This window comes from Halichoerus grypus, chromosome 9 (assembly GCF_964656455.1).
Source record: "Halichoerus grypus chromosome 9, mHalGry1.hap1.1, whole genome shotgun sequence".
Taxonomy (NCBI): Eukaryota; Metazoa; Chordata; class Mammalia; order Carnivora; family Phocidae; genus Halichoerus; species Halichoerus grypus.
Genome location: NC_135720.1, coordinates 97,423,144 through 97,436,590, shown reverse-complemented (window position 1 = coordinate 97,436,590; position 13,447 = coordinate 97,423,144). Strand labels below are relative to the sequence as shown.

Genomic DNA, 13,447 nt, shown 5'->3' with positions numbered 1-13,447 from the left:
TAGTTATGTCATGTAGACAGAGCTCAGAAGAAGAGATGTGACCTAGAAAGACTAAGGAAGGCTTTGTGGGAGACCTGAGGTTGGACCCAGATTTAGAGTGGCAGAGAACAAAGGGAAAGTGCACGTTAGAGAACAAGAGCAAGGGTTGGGCATTAGGAACAAGTATGTTATGTTTGGGGGCATCCAAGAGACAGCGGCTAGGCAGAATTTGTGTTGGACAGTAATAGGCGTTACGGGAGTATCTTTCAGAAGTTCTTTTTGCCAGCGCCTTCATTTAAGTAGTTAAGATGAATAAAAATTGTATTTTTATAATGGAGAGAGTTAAAGTTTCAGGAATTATAAAAGTTCGTTCTTTGTTGAACGTAATTGCAGTTTACCACTATGTGGTAAGTAATGTCAAAAGAAGGTCACCAGAAGCTTTCTACTCAGCTGTTGAACCTAAGGTTCTAGGTTCTTAAAGTCTGTTAACTATCCTTTAGACTGGCTTTCATCCTTTGACCTTGCCTTTCCCTTGGTAAATACAAATGTTAAACAACATCAAAATTGTACACTCTAAATACGTACAACTTATTGTAGTCGATTATACCTCAATAACGTAAAAATATAAATCCATACTTAGATATGTTATAGTCAAACTTAAGAACACCAAATTCAAAAAGATCATAAAAGCAGCCCGAGAAACAAGGTTATCCATACAGAATGGCAGCTACAATGACAACTGACCTCTCAATAGCAACACTAGTTACCAAAGACAGCGTACTGAAATCTTCAGAGTGCTGAGAAGAAAACAGAATTTAATACCTAGAGAAACTATCTTTCAAGAAGAAAGTGAAATACATTTCCAGGCAAACAAAACAGATTTTACTAACAAAAGACCCTTACTAGGAATATTCTAGGGTGTACTTTTAGTAGAAAGAAAATTATTCCAGAAGTAAGGTCTGAGATATAAGAAGTGATTTTAAAAAAAGAAGAAGAAAATGGCAGCGTGTGGGTATATCTAAATAAACATTGACTATACAAACTAAAAAAACAATGTTGAATTTGTGGGAGTTAAAAAATATCAAGGTAGAATTGAAATATATTACAACAAAGACTTAGGAGAAGTGATAGGATTAAAAAACAATAAACTTTGAAAAATATTTTAAGAACATACTTAAGATACAGAGACATAAAAAGGTCAAAAAAGATGTACAATCAAATAGCAAAAGAAACTGATAAGGCTATATTACTAAAATACCAATAGACATTAAGGCAGAAAGCATTGGTAGAGATAAAGAAGATCATACATATTGCAAGAATTGTATTTACCAGGTAAATATACTAATTCTAAACTTGAATGCAGTTAGTAACATGGCTTCAAAACATGAAAGACAAAAATTTATAGCATTATTAGGCAAAGAGAATGGACAAATTCATCAAAATAGTGGGAGTCATTAAAACATTTCTTCTTATAATTGTTAGATCAAAAAGGTAAGTCAATAAGCACATATATATATGATTTAAATAATAGAATGGTCAGTGTTGATATAATGAATGCATCAACACCTGGAGAATTCCCATTTCTTCAAGTACAAATGGAACACTTATAAAAACTGGTCAGTCTTAACGTTATTTTTAAAGTCGGGGCATCTTATACCATATTTTCTAATTTCAACACAAGTTAGAATTCAGTTTCAGAACTATTAAAAAAAACTCATGTATTTGGAAATTAATTTCAGTTAGATGAAACAAGCAAATTTTAATTGAAATTAAATTAAATTTTTATTCCAGTATAGTTAACATACAGTGTTATGTTAGTTTCAGGTGTACAATATAGTGATTCAACACTTCCATGTATTACTCAGTGCTCATCAAGATACGTGTACTTTTAATCCCCTTCACCTACTTCACCCATCCCTCTACCGACTTCCCTTCTGGTAACCATCCGTTTGTTCTCTGTAGTTAAGAGTCTGTTTTTTGGTTTGTCTCTTTTTTGTGTGTGTGAAATGAGCAAAATTTTAGAAAAATTTAACTCGTCCAAGAGGAAATAGAGACCAAATGTCTTTAACCATTAAGAAAATAGAATCACTTAAAAAATTCTCCACAAAGAAAACACCAGATCTAGATAATTTTTCAGTTTTGCCAAATAAAGAACAGCTAATTATAAGCCTAATACAGATTCATAGACAAGAACTAATTCATTCATTAAGAAAAGACCAATAAAACCAAAGACACCATGAGTAAGACTACAGTCATATATGCAAAAAACTTAAATAAAATATCCGTAAATGAAATCCAGCTACATATGAAAAATATAATCGTTAAGCAAAAAAGGTGAATGATTGTACAGTGTGTGTGCACACGTGTGCACATGCACCCACACACACACCCCAGGTCTCCTGGAACATTGTTGACTGTGTCCCCCAGTGGCCATCACTTCCTGGGGTAACTCAAAGGGGTCTAGTAGGGTTAAGCACTAGGCAATGGGAGAAGGAACCCTTGGTCTATAGGGCTTTTAAGATGCATGATTGGGAAAATCATGATCTTTTGGCATGATCAAGGACTGGCGCTCAAGCCTTTCTGCCTGATGTAACAAAACCTTAGCCTTCTCTCCTATTTTTCCATCTTATCAATTATCAGTTGGGAAAATAGTGGCCTCTCAAGCACCCTGTGATCAGAGTTCTAGGGTCAAGCTTTGTGGTTACAGCTATACAGTGTGGCACTTTACCAGAATTGGCTATCTTACGGTTTCCATGGTGGCCATGCTGCAGGGAATCAGTCTTAAATAAGTCAATCCTTAGTTCCCATAAAACAATGTGATAGAATTGGATTTATTCCTCCCAAAATGCAAGGTTGATTCTACATTTGAAAATCTGTTGAGTGCCCAGATAAACAGATTAGTATGATCATCTCACTGACCCTGCCTCCTGCCAGAAGACTAGGTCAGACTGTCCTTCTAGCAGTGATCACAATTGCAATGAAACTATTATTTGTGTAATTGTTTAGTATCCGTTGTCCCAAACAGACTGTTTTCTCCATCAAGGCAGAAATCTCACCTACACTGTTAATTGTTATAATCTCGGTATTTAGCAGTGAACCTGGTACATGATATATGTGGTCATTGATAATATGTTGTGTGAATGAATAAATGGGTCAAAGGTTGAACTGAATGATTTAGATCCCTCCGTTGATCTTGTACTCTATAGAAGGACATTTATTCTTTCCTCCTGTAATGATTTCCCCTAAGCATGAGTTCTGCTAAGGTTAGTGACCTGTACTGATAGTTCAAGCTGAATAAGGGAGAATGACTTCACAAAAACTATCTGGGATATTATTTCTGTGTCCAGTCAACAGATGGAAATACACAACCTTATTTTCTGCTGGGAGAGTAGAGGAGACCCTTGACCAGAGCTAGAGACCATAATTCTCAAGAGTGCCCAGCTGCTGTGTGTCAGTCTTTCTTCCCATCCTTATTCCTTTTCTTTCTTCTCTCCCTGTTATCTTCTGTCAGAGAACTTCCCTCAGTGTGTGCTGGAGATCTCTGATCAAGAGGTGTTGGAATGGTATACCGCCAAAGACTTCATTGTGGGGAAACCACTCACTATCCTCGGGAGAACCTTCTTCATCTATGATTGTGATCCTTTCACTCGACAGTATTACAAAGAAAAGTTTGGAATCTCTGATTTACCACGTATTGATGTGAGCAAGAAGGAGCCACCTCCTGTGAAACCGGTAATGGAACACTAGTTCCGAGTGTAGTGCGAGAATTAATCTTTTGATATAGAGGCTTAAGAAAAAGAAAAAACAGAGTCATGTGAATACCTAATAAAAGATGGACAAAGCATATGATACAGAGCACTTCACAAAAGAAGAAATACAAATGGCTAATGAACATATGAAAAGACCCTCCTTCATGCTCAGTGCAGAGTTTTGTTTCAGATTCTCTGTCCTTCTCCCTCTCCTTCTGCCCCTCCCGCTCATGCTCTCTCTCTCTCTCAAAAATAAATTAAAAAAAAAAAGACCCTCAACTTAACTGATAATCAAAGAAAATAGAAATGAAAATAATGAGGTTTTGGATGTATTTGATTTAAAAAGACTCACAATATCCAGTGTTTGCCCTGATCTGAAGAAGTGGACATTTTCTTTTCTTTTTTTTTTTTTTCAATTTTTTAAAGTAATCCCTACACCTGCTATCAGGCTCAAACCCACAACCCTGAGACCAAGAGCCGCATGCTCTACTGACTGAGCCAGCGAGATACCCCGAAATGGTCATTTTCATATACTGTTAACAGGAGAGCCAATAGGAAAAACCTTTTTGAAGGGCAGTGTCGTCCTTTTAATTTTTTCAAAATAAAATATTACCTGTCTCTTGATCTAGAAAATCTGGTTTGGGGACCATAAAGCGATAGGTGTAAGGATATGTGTAAGTAAGGATTACTTATAATAAAGTGTAAGGAGATTGGCAGAATAAACTATAGAACAGTGAGAAGAATGTGAGACTATAAGACTGGTTAAAGAGAAAAAGAGGAAGTCAGTCTCTGCATATCAACATGGAAAAATGTCCGTCACATTTGTAAGTGAATGCGTTTATGTTATACGGCCCTGTTCGTGTAAATTGCTGCATACAGTATCTGCTCTCCACTCACACTGTTCACAGTGGGTAGTTCCACATGTGAGAATGGGGGGTGGGGAGGGCAGTGCGAGATGACAAGGGACCTTTCTTTTTATACTCTGTGTGCTTTTAATTTCTCTTCTTATACCAAACCTTGTATTACTTCTATTATTTTATTATTTTTTATTTTTATTTGTTTAAAGATTTATTTATTTATTTGAGAGAGAGAGACAGAGAGAGTACAAGCAGGGGGAGAGGCAGAGGGAGAGGGAGAAGCAGACTCCCTGCTGAGCTGGGAGCCGGACGTGGACGCGATCCCAGGACCCGGAGATCATGACCTGAGCCGAAGGCAGATGCTTAACAATCTGAGCCACCCAGGCGCCCCATATAATTTTTTTATTTTGATTAAAAAAGACATCTCTTAAAATTCCAGCCTGCCTATCTATCAGACCCTTTTACTTAAAAACTAATTGGGAGTGAACAGAAGCTGATTAATGAAGATGTTGGAAGATGGCTTTCTTTCATTGCCACATAGCTTTCCTTAGAATTATACTGAACCACGAAATTTAGTACTGTGTACCACAGAGTCCATTCTGATCTGAGAGTAAGGTCATGGTTCTTTTAAATGCACCCACATGGTAATCGGATAGACTTGAGCCTTCAGAGTGGTTCAGCCACATATTTTAGAAATTCAAGTAAGAATTGCATGTGGGAGCACCTGGGTCACTCAGTCCGTTGAGCGACCAACTCTTGATTTCTGCTCAAGTCATGGTCTCAGGATCATGGGATGGAGCCCCACGTGGGGCTCTGCACTGGGCGTGAGTCTGCTTGAGATTCTTTCTCTCCCCCCTGACCCCCCTCGCACTTGCGCACCCTCTCTCTCTCAAAAAAAAAAAAAAAAAAGAATTGCCTGTGTTAAAAATTACACATTATACAGCAAATTCAAGAAGTATCTGATGTGGGGCGTCTGGGTGGCTCAGTTGGTTAAGCGACTGCCTTCAGCTCAGGTCATGATCCTGGAGTCCTGGGATCGAGTCCCGCATCAGACTCCCCGCTTGGCAGGGAGTCTGCTTCTCCCTCTGACCCTCCCCCCTCTCATGCTCTCTCTGTCACATTCTTTCTCTCTCAAATAAATAAATAAAATCTTTAAAAAAAAAAAAAAAAAAAGAAGAAGTATCTGATGTGTTAAGGAAGCGCCGTATCACAGACCATAAGCATTGGCACCTGCTCCGCGCACTTGGGGCTGGAGCAATGCATCCAGCCTCTTTGGTCTGTTGCCTATGTATAAAATTGGGTATTGATACCTGTGACCTATCTTTATATATAAAGATATATATCTTTACTCCTCTGTGTGTAAAATAAGGTTGTGGCTCTTTCTTTTCAAAAGAAAGCTGTGAATGGAAGGATGGAATTAATGAATTCCTCCAGCACAGGCGTTTGCCTTCCCCTGATCGGCTGCCCTGCTTCTTGCATTTAGCCTCCAAGTACCCTGAGTTAGCTGTGGTTCTGGCAGCACAGCCTCCTGTTTCACTCTCCTGCACTTTTGCTGATGCTCTTCCACGCGCTTGAACCCCTTTGCCATCATTTCTTTACACAGCTCTTCCTTACCCTTCCAGACTCGGTGTAGGCCTCCTCTCTTCCAAGAAGGCATCTCTAAGCTCCCAGCAGGCTTAATCACCTCTCCTGTGTGTTCCTGGGGTCCCGTGCCTCCCTCTGCTAGTACTTACCTATTATATTAAAGTATCTGTCTAAGAATCTTTTTTACTACACCGTAAGGTCCTTGAGGCCAGGGAGCACTTAACTCAGTGCCTAGCAAATAGGACGCATGTGGTATGTTTCTTGAACTAGAGAAGAAGACTGCCTATGAAGTATGCATTTGTTCCCCAAAGAGGCAAGTGATATCTTAGGCCAGCCTTTTGGAACCAACATTTCATAAAAACAATTACAAAGAAGGATTTGGATTTAATATGCTATGAGTTCCCAGGGGCAATAAAACTTCTGGAAGGAAGTATGGATCAAGATAATACTTCTTGCTGTCAGTTTTTTTCTCTGATAGGATTCTTTACCAATGAATGGGCTCATTGATTAAGAATTATAATAAAGCCCTTGCTCCTATCCCCAAATATTGGGGTACCATTTGTTGCAATATATGAGAAAAAGTACCATAGGAAAGATCTAGATTTTGATTAAGCAAACTATTCCATCACTTCAGTTTATAGAGAAGTATAGTATGAGATAGCAGTCCAAGGTCACACTGCAAAGTACAAGGGGGAGTTTATTAAATGCCAAACCCCTTTACAAGAAGGAATCTGACCTAGCCAGGAAGTAGAATGGGGAGGGACTGCAATATAATAGTGCATTTTTCTTAGTGAAAGGCTTTGATCCATCTTTTGAGTTGATACAAGTTCTGAGTCCTACAACGCCTCTGCTCCCCATTCTTTGACTTTCATCTTTTTCTTCTAACCTGTCTTCTAAAGAAAGGAAGGGAAGGGAGGGCTTAGATGAGAGCAGAGTGAACTGAAGAACCACTGTAGATTTTGGTTCGTTTGTTTTGCCCTATCTCAGTCACCCTGTAAAATAAAACCAATTCTCCATCCATACATATGGCACATGGCTCACATCCGTACATATGGCTCATAGTATTTGGTCAGTTTATTTTCAGTAAATTCTTTATAATAAACAATTACACGTAAGCGCTCTCTGCTTGTCCATGGAAGTCTTTGTTGGAAATGAGTAGGAGAGCACCACTTACCAAACAGCAAATACCTTTCAGTTCTCCTTAGTCATTATGCTTCCGTCATTTAAACCCTACACAATGTGGTTGGAAAGCAGGGGTGGGAAGCTGTAGCTGGGTTCTCGAGGGATAAAGCTAGAGGCAGGCCAATGATCACGGGTAGAAGCAGATATGAAGAGGACATATTCAAGAATCATGACACTTAGGTCAGGCTAATCTGTTAGCTCAGGAGTAAGTAAATGTATCCACTGGCCAGATGTGTCCGTCTTAGGTTGACTCCATTGGGAGACCTGCTGGTAGGGAAGACAAAGAATCCAGAACTAGGAGAGCAAATCCACTATGGAGCTGGCCTCTGGAAGCTTTATCTGGAGGATTATGGGACTCTCAAGCTCCCTGTGTACTTGTTTTGTTAAGATAATTTGGGTGGAGCATGTAAGCAGGATTATCGAGGAGTGAGTGGCTCATCTAGTTTAGAACAGGACACCGACAGTAGACAGTAGCTTGCAGGACGAGAAGCATAGTGCCAGGACCCCAGGCATAGGGGCTGATATTTAGGGAAGGTCTTCATTCCAAGCAGGGGGCATAAGGTGTGATTCAGAAAAAATAGGTTGAACTCTGTTAAAACACAAAAAGAATTTGAGAGGAAGGTGTTCAGAGGCTTACCTCCCTATTTCAAAATTCTTCAATCTCCACTGCCAACACCCAGAGGAAGTTTAGATTCCACCACTGTATATTTCTGCCTATCCTCTAGAGTAACTCAAATGCTCAGCATGTGGTGTCTCACCCAAGGTCCCTCTGTCCATGGCAAACCTGTATATTCATTGAGTAGTGGTTTTGCATTTAGAGCAAGTTAGGCCATTGTCCATCTACTGGATGCACTAGTCATATTTCCTCCATGATGATCACATTACGGCCCCAGGAGGTGGGCGAAGAGGCAGTGATCCAGGCACTACACCTTGGATGAGCAGAGTAGTCACAGGTTTTGAGGAAGTACCTATTATAGATGGACTGTATAGACTAATTTGTCAAAGTGCTTCAATACAATATATAGAAAGATTTGGGGAAGGTCCCTACACATGAAATGTATGGAATAAGCCGACTTGGCTGAGAAAGCATAGCAAAAAGGAGTCAAAGAGAAAGAACTCTGCTGCAGTCCTCATCGAGGAGAGGAAAACAGCCACTGAACTCAAGTTTTTAGACCAAGAAATCCTACCATCTTAGAGTGATGCTTTCAGCTCTTCATGGGGCCTGAATGAAAAATAAAAGCTCATCCTGTACTTTCACGCTAACTCACCAAATAACCGTCATAGCAGAAGTTTGGTTTCTTGAGTTTGCTCCTTTGCTAGAAAGGAGAGTCCGGAGTGGACAAGGAGTCTGAGTTCTCAGTAAAGAATGGCCGCCATCCCTGTTTGTGTGGCAAAAATCAAGAAATAAAAATACTAGAAATAAGGAGGTAAATAGGAAAATAGTAGCACGAACCAAGTCCTGCCCTCCCCCAATGCCAACACACACACACACACACCCTAGAACAAAGAAGTCACAGATCCTTGGGCTTGTCCATGGTAGGATGACCACAGGGCCAGGATTGGGACCAGGAGGAGGGCCAGGTCCTGCTTTGGTGGTAAGGGATCAGTGGACATCAGCAACACATGAGTCCTCCCTTATCCACGGTTTTGCTTTTCACGGTTTCAGTTACCCACGGTCAACCACAGTCTGGAAGCAGATGATCCTCCTCCTGATGTATCATCAGAAGGTCAATAGTAGCCTAACACTATGTCACAACACCTATGTCATTCACCTCACTTCATCTCATCATGTAGGCATTTAATCATCTTATGTCATCACAAGAAGGGTGAGTGTAGTACAATAAAATATTTTGAGAGACCACATTCACGTAACTTTTATTACAGTATGTCGTTATAATTGTTCTACTTTATTATTGGTTATCATTGTTAATCTCTTACTGTGTCTAATTTATAAGTTAAATTTTATCAAAAGTATGTATGGGAAAAAGCATAGTATATACAGGGTTCAGGCATCTACTGGGGGTCTTGGAACATATCCCCCGTGGGTAAGGGGGACTGCTGAACTTTTGGTCTAGCCCTTTGGGTTACTGTGTAGCATCATCTGTCGTTCCTATGAGCAGTGATCATGGTATAAAGCTTATATATAAAAAGGAATGGAATATGCAATGTTTTAGTTTCTGACTACAGTACATTTGTGTATATAGAAATTGCTTTTGAATAAGTATCTTCTAGATATTTAAAAAAGAAACTTGGTTACCTTTAATGTAATTTTAACACAAATAGCATCTGCTTTATTTCTTCTATTTCTCCAGGAATTACCTCCCTATAACGGTTATGGACTTGTTGAAGACTCTGCTCAGAATTGCTTTGTTCTCATTCCAAAGGCTCCGAAAAAAGATGTTATTAAAATGCTGGTGAACGATAACAAGGTGCTTCGTTATTTGGCTGCACTGGTGAGGATGATTTCCGTGTGCTAAGATTCCGTTCGGTCTCAGTACTGTGCCCAGTGGTCTTTTTTGTCTGTTAAGCTGCAGGGTAACAGTCGGCAGAGTCGTGTGTTATTTAAACAGCACGGGACCCAGTCCCCAGCCTTTGGGTGGGTTGGGTAGTGTTAGCAGTGGTCCCTGAGCCAAGACCTAGCTCTAGTCCTATCTCCTGGAAACATCGTTCTTAGACCGTTAATCTCTCCCTTCTACCCCTCAAATTTTGACTGACCTTTTTGCCTTTTTTATTAAGTAATTATGAAAGCCTGACATAGTGAAATTATCTGTGTACTTGTGTGCAATCGAGTGTACTGTGATTTCCTTGAGGGTAGGGACTGTATCTTACTAATTTTTATCATTACTTGTGATATCTAGCTTGATGTATTTTGTATTTCTTAAATGTAATAAATGGGATCCTACCAATTTAGTAGATATTGCCTTTCAGAGGTCATATGGCTAGTGGATTAAGAGCATGAGTTTGGAAACAGACATAAATTTAAATCCTGAATATTCTACTCATTGGCTGAGTTACGTGAGGCAAATCACTGATAGGAGTTCAAAGGGTAATATCTTTAAAAATGGAAAACATACAGAAATAGGACTATAAGCATTTTATTTAGAAATATGGATATAAATAGAAATTGAAATAAGTTACTTCTGGGAATAGGAATTGGGAATGTGGGAGGTAGGCCAAGTGATTTTTCAAACTGTATGCATATATTTGAAAAAATAAAAATTAAATCAAGACATAGCTGACTACTATATTTTAGAAAAATGTTGAACAAAGCTTTAAATAAAAAGGAAGTTCTAGCAAACTCTAGGCCAAGTAGCATACTCCCTACTATAAAAATTCTGATTAATGAACGTTTTACATTATTACCAAGTTCTCTCAGTTGGGAGGGCTTTCTAGTTTCCATCAACGTTGTTTCTTGACTGGGTGGTGGTTCCACGAGTGTTCACTTAATGAAAATTCTTTGAACTGTACATTTTGGTTTTTTGCAGATTTTCTCTATGCGTGTTATAGTTCACAGTAAAAAGTATATACATATAAAAGAAATAAAGTATGCTAAACCCAGACAGGCAGTTCGGGCCTAAGTGCAAGTATGGCTAGTGAGGTATCTGGGGCTCAGGGTGGAGTGCCGGCGGAGGGACTTGGGGAAGCTCGAGAAGGTAATAACTTGACTTGAGCAGTGGTCTCCACAGCAGCAGGCTTGGCCTTCCAAGGAGCCTGCGGACAGCTTATACTCCATGGATGCTCTGAAGAAAATATTACAGCCTCTGCTTATAATTTATCAGGAGTGCACTTTTTTTTATAGCCCCTGATATTTTTATATATACTTTGTAGGGCACAGAACATGTTTATGTAGAAGAATAGATGTTGAATTATTCATTCATTCAACAAATATTAGAGAACTACTTTGGGCTTGGCATTGTTCTGGGCATTGAGGGTACAGTGGAAAACAAGACAGACAAATCTCTGGCCTCGTGGAGCTTACATTCCAGTTAAGGATATTCTGGTCAAGAGTAAACATATCATCAAAGAACAAGTAGTAAACATGCTGTGAAAAGTAAAGCAGGAGACAGAGTGATGGGGAGGGGCTCATTTAACTGGTCAATAAGGGAAATGCTGGGGAGGGGGCACACAGCTGAGTGGAGACCAGAATGAATGGCCCAGGGAGCTGGCCAGCAGCATATCTGAGGGAACTGCATTTCATGCAGACGTGGTGTACAGGGAATGGAGGGTAGAGAGACAGAAATGAAGATGGGATCAGGCACCAGCTCAGAGTCTTACAGCCAGTGGCCTAGCAAGGCTGGAGGCGTAGAGTGGTGGGAGTAGTCACCCATGATGCAGGTAACAAGGGATGTAGGTAAGAAGCCTGCAGACAATTTAAAAATAAACCCAAAAGTTGATCTGCTTCTTACTCTCATTGTGTGCCTGTAATTCTAAATATCAGCAATACAATACTCATGCTCAGGCTGTGCCTCTGTACAGTAGAATTTCAGTTACTAAATGTGGAAGAGAAGAGGGCAATAAAAAATTACCATTAAGCACACACCACAGCAATAATGGTTGCAGAGAATATCCATCAGTGGATGCTAAAATTACCAGAAGACCTTTGAGGAGAAACAGGATTTTCATAGTTTCAAGGTGTGTTTCTTAAGATATTTATCAACTGCAAAGGGAAAGATGGTAATTTTAGAAGGGAGTATTTATCTTCTTACCCACATGACCAAGGTCAACATCACCAATAATAAGATCTATCGATATCGTGAACTCCTTGTTACGATATCTGAGAAAGACAAGATATTCTTTCTGTGGTATTTTTGCCAAAGATGCAAAAATGAGATGCACAAGGGACATTCAACAAAATAATTGACCATTACTCTTCAAAAGTGTCAAGGTCATGAAAGACAAGGACAGAATGAGGAACTGTCACAGATTGAAGGAGATCAAAGAGAAAGAACGACTAAATGCAATGTGAGATCCTGTATAGGATCCTGAGTCAGAAAAAGAACATAAGTGAAAAACAGGTGAACTTTGAATAAGAACTGTGATTTATTTAATAGTATTGTGCCATTACTATTTACCGTTACTGTTGTACCATTACTCTGGGTCTGATAATTGTATGGTTATGTAAGCTATGTAAGATGCTAATGTTAGGGGAAGCTTGTAAGGAGTATATGAAAATTTTCTATTGTTAATGCAACTTTACACTTAGTTCTAAATAAAAACATAACGAATTTTTTTTTTAACTTTTAAAATACTCCTAAAATACTCCTGCCAGGATGAACCATTGGCTCTCCCCCGCTACCCCCTTGGTACGGACCTGCCTGTCGCCGTGCTCAGAACTTCATATTTTATTCAGTGTGACAGGAATCCTCTGGAGGTTTGAGAGCAGAGGAGTGATGTGATTTGATTTTCATTAACTATATTGTGGATGTTTGTTTAAAAATTTTTTTATTGTTAGAGTGTCTAATCGAAAAAGTTTGGAGACTGTTAGATTAGGGAATGGTATGAGGAAATTATTTGACAAGAGGAAACCCAGTGACTTTCTTTGATAAACGAGAAATTATTATACAAGAAATTCCATGTTGTAAATGAAAAGATATGTGCTGAAGTTGCAATTTGAGAGGATTTTAGTCAAGAATAAGCATGTCTGTATTTAAGCTTGTTCAATCTGGAATTGGTTTCTTAGGGTTATGTGATCACTCTCATGATTTGATATAGGAACAGTCTTGCTACAAGATAGTTTCCCAGAATCAACTTCAACTCTATGACATTATATTACTCATTCCTCCTTTCTTAAATTTTCTTATTAAAATTATGTATATCAATGGATTTGTTTAAAGAACTAAACTTTACATAATCATCTTAGTGTCTGTGAAACTGAACATGTCAGCCAAGAGGTCTCAAACTGTGGGCAGCCTGTGGGCAGAACATAGCCCACAGGTTTTGATTGGCGCACATAGTGCTTTAAAAGAGTTAAGGTCAACATTTTAAAATCAGGGGTTTTATTTTCTTTCCAGGTTTTTGTTTAAATTCCGGTTAGTTAACATACAGTGTAATATTAGGTTCAGGTGTAAAATTTAGTGATTCATCACTCACATACAA

The 13,447-nt window shown here is 39.1% G+C and overlaps 1 protein-coding gene across 7 annotated transcripts in view; it reads left to right on the top strand.

Annotated features, from left to right (window-relative positions):
• The window catches only part of EFHC1 (EF-hand domain containing 1), a 66,781-nt gene that overhangs the window by 22,525 nt on the left and 30,809 nt on the right, over positions 1-13,447 (top strand). For all 7 annotated transcript variants that reach the window (XM_036087760.2, XM_036087762.2, XM_036087766.2 and 4 more), the window contains 2 exons: positions 3,491-3,711; positions 9,664-9,804. In XM_036087760.2, coding sequence (XP_035943653.1) covers positions 3,491-3,711; positions 9,664-9,804 — 362 coding nt within the window. The remainder of the gene's footprint in view (positions 1-3,490; positions 3,712-9,663; positions 9,805-13,447) is intronic.